Consider the following 16,303-nt stretch of genomic DNA (forward strand, 5'->3'; position numbering starts at 1 on the left):
TTGTGGTTTTCTTTAAATATTATAATGTACTTTTGCAAATAAAGCCTGTGCTTTGGATTATTTTATGTCCTTATTTATTTATTTATTTATTTATTTTTTCTGGTCTATACTTCTACCTGTTCATCCATTGATATAAGTTTCTTACTCCTTAGGGATGAAATGAGTTGAATTCTTATTAAAATTTAATTTTAGAATAAGAAGTTTTCTCATATTCACTTATTTTTTTATTTTCATGTCACGTTTTATTAAACACACGTGTGTCTTTTGATATATATATATATATATATATATATATATATATATATATTTCCATCTTAGAAACGTGACAAATGCCCATGTTATTAAATTTAAACCTTATAAACATAGATAGGTTTTTAATCATGGGAGTAAATAGTTGAAGGTCAAACAAAAAGCGAGTTGGACCTCCCCATCAAAGAAATTTAAGTACCTCCACATATGGTTCCAACTTGATGTACCTACCTTTTATGTTGTTGCCTTTTCCCAATACACTAAATTTCCATCCAAAACTATCATGGACCCCACACTTGCCATCAATCTCTCCACTCTCATTCTCACTTTTGATAACATGGTTCTTTCAGCGGGACCCAATTACCCCTATTAAAGGGTGGACACTACAAGTCCAACTCAATAATTCAATTATTCGCATGAGCAAGTTTGGAGGTTTCTTTTTTTCTTTAGTAAAGTACTCCTCCTCCACATATTTAGAAATTAAAATTTTTTAAAAAATATGTAATTAATATATTATTTTTTTAAAAAAATTATTAATTTATCCTTTTTAGTTTAGATATGTATAGTTACTGAGTTTGAAATTTTTTTAAAATATAAAAGATAATAATGAAAGGATAAGACTTATTTACTTTGACTCTTTAAAATGAACAACTAATTTGGAACGTCATAGAGATAGTAGTTGATTTGGAGTTGTTAACGCTGATTTTATTTATTTATTTATTTATATATACTCCTTGTTACACGCTCACAGAACCTTGTAGAATCCATCATTAAATGATAATGTGTCACAACTCTCTCGTCATGAGTATTGGGCCACCAGACTGAGTTGAGGTGGCATAGCCGCTCCAATGTTGTCACCGGACTGAATTGATGAGCCTCCATTAACGGCTTCTTGTATGCTATCTTGTGTTCGGCTTGGTTCAATACTGGGCTTTGTCCTTTTGCTGGCCCTGTATTTGCAGCCTATGGGCTTGTTTTTTTCCTTTTTGGGCCTAAGGCCCTCCATTTGTAAATTTCTATATTATATGAAAATTGCTTAAATTTCAAGGGGAAAAAAAAAAGAAAAGAAAAAAAAAGAGAGTATTGGGCCACTGTCGCAACAAATAGTCGTGCTCCTAATATTATTATCAATAAATCATCGACAACGTTGTTGTTATGGACAGAGTCTCTCTCTCATTGTGCATATATGTTTGTGTATTTGTTATGTTGTATTGGTTGTAGATGGCTAACTGTGGCTATTATTCACCCATTTCCCTGTCCCTTTAAAACTGCAATATGTCATGTGGCTTTCACTTTCAACGGCAAAGATATTTAAGAAGATGCACTACTGAACCTAAATACAAGGATTTAATTAAAATTAATCTAAAAATGCAAACCCAATATTCATTAACATTCTTCACACTTTGAACTTTGTCTATTATATCCTACAATTAGATCTTACCTACCAAAGTATTAGCATAAGCATCTTCTAGAAGTCTAATTATTCTTAAAAAAAACCTTCAAAGTTTGCCTAAGAGAGTCAACTCTATGTATTTGTGTGTGTGTGTGTGAGAGAGAGAGAGAGAGAGAGAGGGGTTTATGGTCTATGTAGGTACATTCCAAAGTAATAAGAACATCATTAAGCAAAAAAATCAACTTTTGGAGGCAATTTGGTTTAGGTCAAACATTTCCACTAGAGAAGAAAATAAATCAACTTTTTCAACAAAAAAAAATAGAAATCAAAGAGCTGTGTCTAGAATCTATTTGGTTTAGGTCAAACATTTCCACTAGAGAAGAAAATAAATCAACTTTTTCAACAAAAAAAAATAGAAATCAAAGAGCTGTGTCTAGAATCTAATGTATTACTTGACATAACATATAAAAAAGTACATATGACAGTCTATTGTTTAAGTATGAATGTGGATGTATACATATATATACATATATATATATTAGATGAGAGTCTATTATACGATTAAATGAGTATGACTTAGGCTATTAATATATTAGATGGTGAGACAATCTAAGAGTTAGATGAACAACTACGTATATTAAATAGGTTGGTGTACCACAATGTCAAATAGAAGAAGAAGCAATGTGAACAGTTTTAGGGAACATTGGAGATACATAATTTTATTTTACCAAGAAACAGGTTTCACACAATTTGACTACTCAAACTATACCATTTTTATTTTATTTTTTCTATTTTTGGGTTGTTCTTTATATGGTTATTAAGCTACTAGTAGTATGTAGTTTAATGTATGGTTTGGATATTTTTTTATGCCACATTAAATTAGACTATGTCGATGTGACAACATGTTTTGTCCGTTTGTCTCCCTATCAAAACAGCGGGAATATTGGTGGGGTGTTCTCTTTCTCTCTCTAGAGATTAAATTTTCATCTTTTCATGTTAAAAAATTACTTGTAGTTGTTGTCACTTACACTATATATGTATTCAAATGATTATATTAAAATGTCAATCTTATGTATATAGTTAGACCATTTGAATGGATTGAAACCCTAAAATGCAGAGTACAGAACCTAACTGAATAATTTGGTTTATTACAATTTTTATAATGTTAAGGTCGGCCTGCTTTGTAACTATAAAAACAGAAATTTTTTAAAAATAATTATAAAAGACAATTTTGTGAAAATAAGTATTTTTATAGTTGAGTTGTTAAAAAATAATTTTTTTAAAAAGTAAACTAAATAGAGTTTTTCTACAATTTTTTAATTTTTAGTTTTTTGAAAATAAAAGTGACAAATCAAGCTTCAAATCTAGATTTTTTATAGTTGATACTAATTGTCTATATGTGTGTATAATATTTGTGTTTGTATATATATATATATATATATATATATATATATATATATATGCATGTATTGTCGTGCTCAATGAATAAACTTCTATATCAAATGAGTACCACTTGCATTGATTTTCTCCCCCTCAATATTCCATTGAAGATGTTCAAAGAGAATTTTGATATGATTAGGGACTGCTAATATATATATATATATATATCTGCAAATCTAGATTGAAGATTTGGATTTATGATTTTGCTGGTACTGCAAAAGTTGCCCTAGAAGATTTTACGGGATTGGAAAATAAAGCATGCCTGCTATAATTTTGCTGATGCAAGATGTTTGATGATCTTATAATCACAGAGATCACTTAGGGTTTAATGCATGTTAAGATTCTAGATCCATAATTATTATTGATTATTTCTCAATCAATCTTTTCGAAGGACAGAGAGTAAAACATGACAAATGCCAATCAAGAAAAAGAAATAAAGATCCCATAAGATCTCTTAAAGTGGGATTAGCAACTTGGATCTACTGGCCTTCTTTTGCAATTAGTGCATGATTAGTACCATTTGTTTATCAACTTCTATCTTTTTTTAAGGTTTATAACTTTAGGTTATAGAATTTTGGGCCCTAGTTGTTTCTTTAAGAAACTAAATCAATCCTTAGATCATCCTGCCTACCCCACAGAAGCGTCAAATCTCTCACCTAAATTATTGGTCTCTCTTTAAATTATATTTGAAAAGTTGGATTAGTTGTGTATATAATTTTGAGTGAAATTAATACGTTGATCTCCCATGAGTTTCTGCAAATATCTTTCGGTTAAAATTATGGTTAAAATAGTTACTCATGGAGATTTGTTTAAATTTATCTGACTAGGCGTAACATTAGTCATTATTAAGTCTCTCAATGGAATACTTTATAAATGCCCAAGGCCCCAAACTACCATTAAGTGAGAGAAAATGGTTCAAATGACATTGTTAGTATACCAAATAACCATTTTAGTATATAATTCAACATATTTGCTATTCAGCAAATAATTCATATAACTTAACAAAATATACATTGGCTAATAATAATTCATTGTTTGATTCATCAATAAACCACTTGTTCAAAAATATTTTGTCTTAAATTGTCCATAAAAAAATTGTTTTCAACTTTGCAAAAACAATCCAAAATGGTAGTATAATAAAGGGTAGTTTTGTCCAAATAAATTTGGTTGAAATAGTCATTTGGTATTCTAATAAGGTTATTTGAGTCATTTTCTCTCATTAAGAGTGGCTTGACCATTTAGAAAATATTCCATTGATTAAGATAAGAGTGCTCCGACAAAACTTCAAAGGGTGTCAGGAATTTTGACAAATCTTAGGAGGTCAGTGTCTATTTTGACAATAGTTTATTTAAGAGATATTTGGACAAATTCACTTGAAGAAATGTCAAAGGCTATTTTGACAATAGTTTTAAGTGTGAGATACTTGAACAAATTTCAAGGAAGATGAGGTATTTCACCCTATAATTTTATATACTTTGTTTTAGTGTTTATGTTCTAATTTGGAACACTTGAATTTATATATAAAGGACATATATATATTTTTATATTTTTACTTGGTAAAAGAGATTTTTTTAAATTTATTTATTTTTTTTTAACAGCCATATGGGATCTACAAAGCACAACCAAAGATAACAACCCTATGCAAAGGTATACAATAAATCCTAAACAAAACCACCATAATATGAGATATGGGCACAAAGACCCTGCACCCATAAAAGCATTCCATGGCTCAGCCATAGTCAATTGGCCCTTTTTAATTGCAGGCCACAGAAATGAGCTTAAAGCTAGACCGAACTGAATATCAGTCTAGTGAAGAGACCCACCATTACAATAAGGTACATGACATTATAGTGATCTATAATTTGTGGGCCCACCGTTCTAGAAAAAACCGTCCTTGCGTTTTCCCCATGCAGCAACAAAGGAAAGTTTGACCCGGGATCCAAAAGCGGATCCCACATTGTACGACGTAAGAAACGAGGGGGACCTTAGGTTGCACGACGACCAAATGGAGGGAAATGGCCAATCGCCGGTGAACCACCATCATTGTGAGCCTCGTCTGTAGCAACAAAATACCACCAAGAACAGAAAGCAGCAGAAAACCTATGCATCGAATGATTTTCAGGCTCACAGATCTTTCCGGCGACAACCAGCCACGACCCATAGTCAATGACGATCGGAGGAAAGGCAGCGCTGATCAGAGCAAGAGAAATGAACAGCAAACCTGTTACAAGAACACGTCCAACGCGTAACAACCCTAAACGTGATAGAAACACCGTCATGCAAGACCAAGATAATGACGCACCACAAGAAATGAAAAATCCGTTCCCAAATAGCGCACCCGTCGACACATAATCACTTGGAACAACCAACCCGAACAAAGAAGCCATGGTCACATATGAAAACTCAGCTCTTACAAACAATTGGCTAAAAAAAAGTTAGAACTAAAATAGAAGTCAATAAAACTAACCCAATACCTGGATCAAAAGAGAAAAACAGTGGAGATTGGCCAATAAACTATTTATCTTTCAATACACACGATCCAACAACTTATATGACTCAAATTTCCATCTGATCCGACCACCCACATGAACTTCTTGCTAAATTGAGTAGGGAATCCATCCCATAAAAATACCAACTTGGAGAAATTCAAACTCTGATAAACAGAAATGGACGTGAACAGTGTCACTAGAGAGAAAGGAGAGGATTCTTTTCACTTGGTAAAAGAGTTCGGATATGATGAAAAGATTCATATCACATACATAAAGGTTGTGGATGCCATTCAAAAACAATAAAAGAGTAAAAATGGATACACTTGTGACAAAATGGTTTGCCCGTTTAACTTTAGACAATTACACATGACTATATTATTTATACAGCTACCACATCACCTAGTCTCCCTCAAATTCATTAATATAGCACGTTGTTTTAGTTTCAGAATGCGACTTTTGTCACCCAACAGTTGAAGACTAAGCCCCCACACATATAATAATATATACACACCTTGTGCCTATTTCATTCAACACTTCATCATGCTAGCTACCTAGTGCACCACTAGGGTAATACAATTACATAATCAATCATATATATTTTTAAAATTTCAACCAATAATAGTAAAAAGTGTATTTTATTTGCATATCTCACCACAGAAGGCGTGGTTCATTTACTATTTTTGTCTTTACAATGGAGAGTAATGATGAATCGAAAAAATTATATGCGTAGGGGTGGCCATTTGAGTCCATCATCTTTTTCTACCATGGAGAGTAACAATGAATCGAAAAAATTCTATATATTGATAGATGGTGAGATTTATTTTGACTATCTTAATGTGTGTATGATGAAATTATTTGATATTTACTTACTTTTTATTTTTATGTCACATCAGATTAAATAATGCATGTCTTATATTTTTTTTCCATCTTGAAAATGTGACGAATGCCCTAGTTATTAAATTTAAACCTTATAGGTATTTATTTAATCATTGAAGTAAATAGTTGAAGTTTTTGGTTGTTTGGAGCTCATAATTTTGTCATTGACCATGCAAACAAACAGGGCATCTTAAATAAGGGTGTTGGACCTCCCCATCAAAAAAATTCAAGTACCTCTCTCGATGCACATATGGTTCCCACTTGATGGACCTTTTATGTTGCCTTTTCCCAATACACTAAACTCCCATCCAAAACTACCATGGACCCCACCCTTGCATCAATCTCTCTCTCTCTCTCTCCTCCCCATGGCTCTCCAAAAGTATGAACAATTGGGAAGACATAGTCCACTCTCATTCTGGCTTTTGAAGACTCGTTTCTTTCAGTGGGACCCATTAACCCCCATTAAAGGGTGGACCCACTACAACTCCAACTGTTTGACACTTTTTGCTTCCAATCTTGTTGACATGTCATGAATGCTCTGTTCTGTTAGGCCAAGTGGATTTTTATAATTATATAATTCAAATCTGTCTTCTTTCATATTTAGAAACAGAGATGTTTAAGCTTAGCTCATTTTATACTTTAAAGAAGCCACTTTTTTCTTATTCCATGTACAATTTGTTTAGAATTCATGAAAGTAGTAGAAGTATTCTTGCTTTTGAAAACAGTACTGTACTCACTTTCAGTGCATATACACACATACAGTCTCAAACTCATTTGATGATTAAAAGGCCAAAAATAAGTCGCATGAAAAGAACATAGGTTTTTGTGATATACAGAAAGTGATTTGATTAAAAGTAGTATTTGCTTTACAAGTCAACTTATTCAAATCACATCCTAGTATAGTACATGAAAAAATGGCGAACTCAGTTAACGAGTTTTCAATCATCATCAGTGGTCAAATGTATATATCCCTCTGTATAAACAGAGAGAATTTCTGATTTTAAATCCAAAATTTCTGGATCACGGTGGAACAAATTTACTATCTTGTCATGTCATTTTTTACTTAATTATGTCATTTCAACCCCTCTCAAAGGAATTATAAAAGCTAATGTATGAAGTGGTTCCTAGTAAAGGTTAAGCATGAATCATGAAGTCAACGCGTATTATACTAAAAATTGAATCATTGACACAAAATTTGACTTTCCTAAATGAATAGTTATAACAAAAACCATGTCATTCCATGAATTCGAACCCCCCTTTGTGCAATGGTCTTGAAATATATGAGGTATAAGTTGTTACACAAGCGATAAGACTCTACGCTAACAAAGGCCATGACAGTGATGACATGACAAGTGAAAGCGTTGGTGTTCTTGTTCTATCCTAAACCTCAATTAAAGTAATTTGGTGACTTATGAGTTCAACTAAAACCACGGTTTCAATCAATGAGCCAATTGAATACTTACCATAGGTTTGTTGTAATCATAAGCAATGTGACGATGATTCACAAATAAATGAAGAAAAAAATGGAGATGGGAAAAGCTGTGGTGCAATTGTGGGGCACGAGAAAGAAACAGAGAACAAAAGTCTTGTTTGGATGCGAATGTTTTTGTGTGGCATCGGAGTTAAAGTGAAAAAAACATAATAGACCCACGTTGGAAGACAAATCATTCCTCGCAGAATCACACGCAAAGACCCATTGATAAAGCTGGAAAAGTAGAATAAGTCAATTCTAAAGGGTCCCAAACTTTCGTACGATCAACACCCCAAGAGGGCTCTACCAATCCTCATTTGTCCCCGATTAGGATACAATTTACCTTGTGACCAAACATGTCATTTCTATACTCTTGTAAAATATAATTGCCTTCTACATCAATATCATGAATTCATGATCCCATTTCTTTAAGCTGGTCCCTTGAGGTTTTTTTTTTTTATTTTTTATTTTTTTTATTTTTTCACTTTTTATTATTGATGTTACACAATGCTGCACACGGATGCACAAACAAAAATCAGTAACTGTAAAGTCATTTTGTAATACTATTTTATTAATTTGTAGATATTTTTCAAATTTTTTTTTTTTTTTTTTTTTTTTTAATTTTTAAAATTCAACTAAAGTCCTGCTGATTCTATTAGAAGGAAGGTCCTCATTTTAAAGTACTTGTATATGTCATATCACACTAGGAAAAAAAAAATGGAAATAATAAAAACTATTTATTTGATGAGTTTTCAAAGTGAATAATTTTATAAAAAAAATAAGGTTAAATTACATAAAGTATCATCGAGGTTTTCATTTCATGCACCTAAATAGAAGTATGCGCAATATATTGGTCAATCACTCTCGCAGTTTCATTTACTATTGTGAGAAGATCAAATTATCTATTAATTGAATTAAAATTACATCATTCCAAAAGGACAAAAGTACTAATAAATCACAATGGATCATGTGACCCATTTTTCAAAGTTAATTATTATTTCTTTTAGTTGCAGTTAGCGCTCTCTCACCATATTATTATTTCTTTTTCAAAATTTCCTTTTACATTGAATTTTTCACATGAGCATATAACAAAAAAAAAATTTGCATTAGCAAAACCCTATACAACATGTCAGAAGACAAGTTTAACATTGATGTTACATTTCAATTGTAATAAATAAAGAAAAAAATTATAGTAACCCAACTCGGATCTGAACAAAAAAAATAAAAATTATATATTTACAATCATAACAAATAGAAAACACAATATATTTTTTTTTAATAATAAAAAAAAAAAAAACCAAAATTATCTCCATAAAACAATGATTAAAAAAAAAACAACCTACAAGTATGATGACAATTGGTTAAAAAAAAAAAAACCTAAAACAAAGATTTATAGACAGTAAACAAAAATTCAAGATATAAACCCGTTCAAATATTAGATGTAAACCCTAAAATGATTAATCGATATATGAAAAATAAACAAATAAACACTATTGGTCAAAAAAATAGAGTAAATATGATTTATTGAAATTCTAAAATGACAAATAAACAAGAAAGCAATGAGGGGAATATACAGGAAGATTTTTTTTTTTTTGGGGGGGGCTAAGTTACACACCGACCAACTCCCTTTCAGAATTTTCTTTCAAATAATGGTTATGTGCATTAAAATTATATCAGTAAATTTACAATCATTTTTAAAGGTTAATTAGTCAATTTCTATATAAATGCACGAGATAAAAATATGTTGGGTGCTATGTATAATTTGTCCAAAAATAAAATAAAATTTGATAATACATTTCAATAATTTAGTGTTGATCATGGAACATTTAAAAAGTGTAGGAATCTGATAGTCTATTTTGGTCGAAAAATCTGAAAAATGGTATACCAAGAGTGGTTGCCAGATATTTGTGAAAATATCTTGATAAAGTAAATTACAATGAATCTATATATAAAATGATCATCCCACCACACTTTTGTAGATGCTATGAAGATAAGTTTTGTAGAGACCTAAAATTCAATATTATTCGCGAATGATGATGGTTGGTCTTTTACAGTCCACGTTTTCACATTTAAGACTACAAGAAGCTTATCCCAGGTAGTGCAAAAGCTATAAAAAGTTGATTTGACAAATATATATATATATATATATATATATATATATATATATGAAAAGAAGCTGTGAATTCTGTACAATTACCTGATCCTGTGTCCTGTGATCCATACCTACCTTCATCGATGGAGTTTACTATATATATATATATATATATAAATTAAACACACTAATATATATAAAAAAAAAAATTAATATACAATTAGCATACAGTACACACGTTTCATTTATTTATTTTATTTTATTAATTAAAAGGTAAGCTTTACAGTACAAACGTCTTGTTCGATTTATTATTATTATTATTATTATTATTTGTCATAACATCTTGTTTGCTCAAGCAGATTTTACATTGGTCCGTGTAAGAAACAGCTCTTTTAGGACTTGTTTGGTAGATATTTTATTTTTATTGTTTTATTTTAATTCAAAATAAAATAAAAATATTAATCAAAAACATATTTGATAATATCTATTTATTGTAAGATTTTTTGAAATAAAAACATAAAAGCATATTTGATATAAAATTGTTGTAAATTAAAAAAATATAATGGTTAATTTAAAAATGTCATTTAAGAGTTTTTTATTTTTTTTAAACAAAAAACACACTATGTTCATTGCTATAGTATCAAACGTTTACGAAAACATATAAAAATATCAAATTGATATTTTGATTTTTTACCATTATTCACGAAACATTTCGACACTACAAAACAAAATAATTTTTTACCAAATGCATTTTTTTCACTATTAACTGTTATAGTATCAGACAAAAGTTAAAACACATACAAAAACAAAACGCCATTAGCTACTATGTTGATATTGTTGAAGCTAAAATTAACACGACCATCTGATGATCAAGTAAGTGCTTGGAATTGTAGAGCCTGGGAGTGGTTCTGTATTGAATGTTAGTCTTTTCATATTTTGTTTACGATCATCAACTATATTTATGATTGCATCAGGATCGAAACGGTTATTTAGATGTCCATTGGGATAATTCAGTTTATTATTATTATTATTTTTTTGTAAAGGAAACGAAGCCGTTAAGGCTGCTGATTAAACTTTAGAGTTATTTTTTCCCTATCAGATGTCATTTGCTAATTTACTTCATTGGGGTTCGGTAAATTTTTCAGACATTTAAATATGGATAATGCTACTCAAATCAAAAGTCTAAGCTGATTTAAAAATATAGAAGAAAACTAGATATCTCATTGGCTCATTATTTTTTTTTGATTTGGTTATTCGAATTAATCTTATATTTTAAAAAGCAACCAGTGGTAAATATGGTTATTGCTTATTATCAATGAAAATAATAAATTGTTTATTGACCGAAGTATTATATAATCGTACTTTTGAGTACTTAATATTTTTACGTTATTAAATTATAAACTAAATTATGGTAACTGGGCATGAGTTACTTCCAATCCTTACTTAGGTTCACTTTAGGAAATCTAATAGAGAAATAATCAAGGATAACCTAATTCTTTGACTCTCTTTGGTTTCTTTCTTAATGTACATGATCTCTCATATCCTCCAACCTTATCCTTAAATATTTAAATTAAAATCTTCATTAATTCATTTGATATCAACCGATAGTAAATGTCACTTTTATTCAAGTTTTTTTATGGTCCCATTCCACTAACAGAATAATTATTAATATATTGCAAAAAAATAAAAAAAGTATAAGGCCATACAAATATATTTTTTTCAATAAATTATACTTGGTTCATAACTCTGATAATAATAGAATTACTTATGAGCGGGATAGGGACGAAGTGATAATTTTTTTTTTAGGGGGCATATTGTAGTTTTATCATATGATGTACATGCATATTTAGGGACGGAGCCAGCGTATGTCTAGGGGCAAGTGCCCCTGGCCTGGCCCCACCCACTATACATATAGAATTTTTTAAATATTTTATATGTGTATATATGAAATTTTTTATATAATGCCTCCCTAAAATTATTTTTTATTTTTCTAGTTTTTTCCTAATTCACTCCTCAATTTCCTTAAAAAAAACGTTTAAATTTTCCTTGGTAAATTAAATTTTAATTGTTTCCTTTTTAAGTTGTCATATGTTTTTTTTTTTTTTTTTTTTTTTTTTTTTTTTAACATTGTGCCTCTTAAACTAAAATCCTGACTTCGCCATAATGCATATTAGTCGATGTTTACAAGTATATATATATATAAAGAGCCTCTTAAACTAAAATTCTGACTCCGCCATAGTGCATATTAGTCGATGTTTACAAGTATATATATATATAAAGAGAGTCATATTTTTGGAATGAAATTAATTTACAAATATATAATATAAGATTAAGGAAATAATTTAGAAAAAAAAAAAAAAATTTAAAATATAAGAGAGGGAGACCTTCACTCTCTAAGACCATTGCTATGAGTATGTATTTTTGTCTGTACATATCAAATACAGAGTCTTTTACTAATTCTCTTTCAAGGAGTTAGATACCCGCTTCAATTTTTGTTTTTTTTTTTTCTTCTATGGGCCTCAAAATCTTAATATAAGATTTAATTAATAATTAAGATCAGTAAACAAAGATAGATCAGCAAACGTCCGACTCAATTGTTACTCAATTTTTGTACATAATCACGGGATAACCACTGTCATTAAGTTCAATTCACAATAACAATTATTTTTTAACTTTTACTTAAAAAATAAAAGAGCTACAAGCCTACAACTATACTACCATAAATAAGTAATAAATTTTTTTTTTTTTTGAAAGGAACGCTTAAATGACATCACTATACTGCAATGACTTTCCAATCAATAAATTTTTTTTTATAGACACACAAATAACCCCACTTGTATTGGTATGATACTAATAGATCGAATAGAAAGTATAGTAGTATCTCAGACCTGTTGGAATGACAAACTAGGTGTTACAAGTCTCTGTGGACCAATTATACCCCTACATGATGGTTATTAAACAGGAGTTGACCACTTAACACAGCTCAAAATTAAAGGGCACTTTTGCCATTTACATCTAAAGGTTTCTTACAGCCTCCAAAGTCCAAGACTCCAAAGCAAATCACGCGCACTGTAACACAGACTGAAGCTGGAGAAGATAAGCAACACTCTTCCCTCCTGCCACGTGCCAAACAGACAGACTAATAGACTAGCCCTTCTCGCACGTGCCAAAGACCTACGTAAGCAAAAGCCTGAAGAAGCAACCCAGTAGCAGCAATTGAGAGACTGCACGTGCGAACACCGTCATCACACGTGAAAAAGTAAAACCCAACCACGGTTATAAGTAAAAACAAAATGCTGCGTAGTTGATCATTGTTTAACCGCGATTAGAAAGTGCCCTAAGTTTAATCCTCCGTACGTCGTAGCATAAATACCCCTCAACCACCGTCTTTTCAAACTGTATCTCTCCTCTCTCTCTGTCTCTCTCTACACTCTCTCTCTAACCTTAGAAAAACCAGAGCAAACAAAGCTATACTATTCTTCTTCTTCTCTCTGTGTACGGAAACCCTAGGGTTCTGATCTGCAATAAGGCTGCTACTATCTGAAGCATTAATGCGTTTAAAGCAATGCTTTTGAAGCTATTTTAATGGCGGTCTGAATGAAGCTGTATTCGTATCTGTTACAGTGAAAGCATTGACTTTGAGCTTCATTGATTCTCCACTTAAACTTTTTCTGTCTGTTTGTCTATGTTTTAGCTATTGCTTCGTTCTCTCTCGTCTTAGTCCTTCGTATCCGATTCTACAAAAATCCCAAAATAAACAAAGAAAAGGAAAAGAATTTCCGAGAAAAAGTGAAAATCCATTGTTTCTAACCATTTTGAGAACTGTTGCTTGGATTCTATTCGAATTCTTTAGCTTTTTTGACTGGTAGTTCGAAGTCTCCATACATTCATTCGTTGTAAAGAACCGACCAGCTCGAATAAAGTCCGCGGAAAAGTAATTTTCTCTCTCTAAAAGGGGAGGAAGTAGAGAGAGAAAGTGTTGTAAGATGTTTCAACGCGACTCAGACGGCGAAGCAAGTTCTGAAACCCTAAATTCAAGCCAGAGCTCGATGAGCAGCGATAGTTGTCCCAGTATCGTTCGATTGTCGTTCGACAATCTCGAACTCTCATCGACGCGATCGCACTCGCCGGAGAACCTGAGGCTGAAGCCGCACCGGTCGTCGGATTCGTCGTGGCAGGCGATACGGTCGGCGACGTTCAGCCGGAAGTCCGGCCTCAATTTCAGAGACTTCAAGCTCGTCCGGCAGATCGGCAGCGGCGACATCGGGAAAGTGTACCTGTGTCGGCTTCGCAGCGACGAGAGCTGTTTTTATGCCATGAAAGTGGTGGATACAGAGGCTTTGGCTCTGAAGAAAAAGGTTCAGAGAGCAGAGATGGAGAAGAAAATTCTGAAAATGTTAGACCATCCGTTTTTGCCTACTCTATACGCAGCATTCGAAGCTTCGCATTTCTCTTGCGTTGTCATCGAGTTTTGTTCCGGTGGCGATTTGCATTCTCTCAGACATAAACAGCCTTACAAACGCTTTTCTTTGAGCTCAGCAAGGTACATTCACGGGGATTAACTTTCTCTCTCTACATACGCATATATATAGATATATCATTATAAATTGAAAAGGCTGCAATGACTGAAGTTTTATATAAATTACAAACAAATTGTATTTCTCAAAATAAACGATTTATTTTTTTGGACCTGAGAAAGTAAAATTCTGAATCTTGTCATTGTCATGTAGTTTTTCTTTGATCTTTTGCATGTTTGATTCTCTGTGTTTTGTATTTTTCTACCTGAAGGACCCTAGCTAGATGTTCTTATCCAGTAATGTTCTGTCTGTTTCAACTCTGCGAAATTCTATTCTTACAATGGAAAATTCCTTTTATTCTCTCTTTGTTAATAGTTATTTTTCTTTTCCATTTTCTTGGAAAATTGCGGTGGTTTAGCCGCAAATTTCCATTTAATTATGATTTTCCGTTATTAGAATTTTCTAATTTCGGTTAGTTATTGTAAACTGGATTTACTACCATTTCAGGCATTTCTTGTATTTTCTCCTATTTTTTTAATTTTTATTATATTTTGGCTTTAAATAAAATATTCTTTCCTTTTTAGCAAGGTTAGCAAGAAATTTTGATGTGTTAGTGTGGTATTGTTTTTTTCCGAGAAAATGAAAGCTAAACTTTTGTCCATTTTTTCAGGTTTTACGCGGCTGAGGTTCTCGTAGCTCTAGAGTACCTTCACATGTTGGGAATCATCTACAGAGACCTGAAGCCCGAAAACATATTAGTCAGATCCGACGGTCACATCATGCTCTCAGATTTCGACCTTTCACTCTGCTGCGATGCAATCCCAGCCGTTGAATCACCCGACTACTCCCCAGACCCATCCTCACCGTCCGTTTCGCAGTCTCCTCGCTCACTCACCCCCTTCTTCTCCTCCTGCCTCTCCAACCGGTTGTTCCGGTCAAAAAAAATCCAAACGCTGTCGAGGAACCGGCTGTTCGTGGCCGAGCCGGTCAGCGCCCGGTCCTGCTCATTCGTTGGGACCCACGAGTACGTCTCACCGGAGGTGGCCTCCGGTGGGTCCCACGGAAACGCCGTGGATTGGTGGTCCCTCGGGATCTTCATCTACGAGATGATATACGGTCGTACGCCCTTTTCCGGCGAGACCAATGAAACCACCCTGCGAAGCATCGTAAAAAAACCCCTGGCCTTCCCAACAAACTCGCCAGTCAACGAGCTTGAAATGCACGCGCGAGATTTAATATCCGGATTGTTGAAGAAGGACCCGGAAGTTAGACTCGGGTCGAAGCGCGGGGCTGCTGACGTGAAGACCCACCCGTTTTTCAAGGGCATGAACTTTGCTCTGATACGGTCTGTGAAGCCGCCGGAGATTCCGGGAATCCGGGGACAGAAAACGACGACGTCGCGTCAGGAAAGGAATGTGAGGCAATCAATGGCGTTTGATTACTTCTGATTTGAGTTGAGGGAAGACTACTGTAGCCGTGGGAGATAAGCCGTTCCCGCCAGAATTTTGTCTGCTGACAACTGTATATTCGTGGGCCGATTTCTCTTTATTAACTACTCCACTACATATATGTTTAGAAGTTGTACTAGTAATTTGTAGGAGGTGAAATCAATATGAAAATGGAAATTAGTATTTTCAGATGTCAATTTTTGTAACTTTAGAAGATATATTACTCCTCCATATAAATATAACATCTTCTTAGTAGATTCGATCAAACTCAATATTTAGTAGATGGATAATCAAAAGTAGTATTAGTATATTATTTATGAAATGAAAA

At 32.5% G+C, this 16,303-nt stretch overlaps 1 protein-coding gene across 1 annotated transcript; it reads left to right on the top strand.

Annotated features, from left to right (window-relative positions):
* Positions 1-13,404: 13,404 nt before the first annotated feature.
* Positions 13,405-16,303, top strand: LOC132313743 (protein kinase PINOID). Its single transcript, XM_059812674.1, has 2 exons — positions 13,405-14,553; positions 15,198-16,303. The coding sequence occupies exons 1-2, from the start codon at positions 13,997-13,999 to the stop codon at positions 15,973-15,975; spliced, it is 1,335 nt and encodes a 444-aa protein (XP_059668657.1). The 5' UTR covers positions 13,405-13,996; the 3' UTR covers positions 15,976-16,303.

Source organism: Cornus florida, unplaced genomic scaffold (assembly GCF_030987335.1).
Source record: "Cornus florida cultivar Cherokee Brave unplaced genomic scaffold, ASM3098733v1 CherokeeBrave_3.0.0_Hap2_Chr01, whole genome shotgun sequence".
Taxonomy (NCBI): Eukaryota; Viridiplantae; Streptophyta; class Magnoliopsida; order Cornales; family Cornaceae; genus Cornus; species Cornus florida.

Excerpts from the sequence above, each read along its gene's own strand:
- LOC132313743 (XM_059812674.1), top strand. The coding sequence starts at position 13,997 with ATGTTTCAACGCGACTCAGACGGCGAAGCAAGTTCTGAAACCCTAAAT. Across the intron at positions 14,554-15,197 it reads TTTTCTTTGAGCTCAGCAAG|GTTTTACGCGGCTGAGGTTC; the intron begins GTACATTCACGG and ends CCATTTTTTCAG.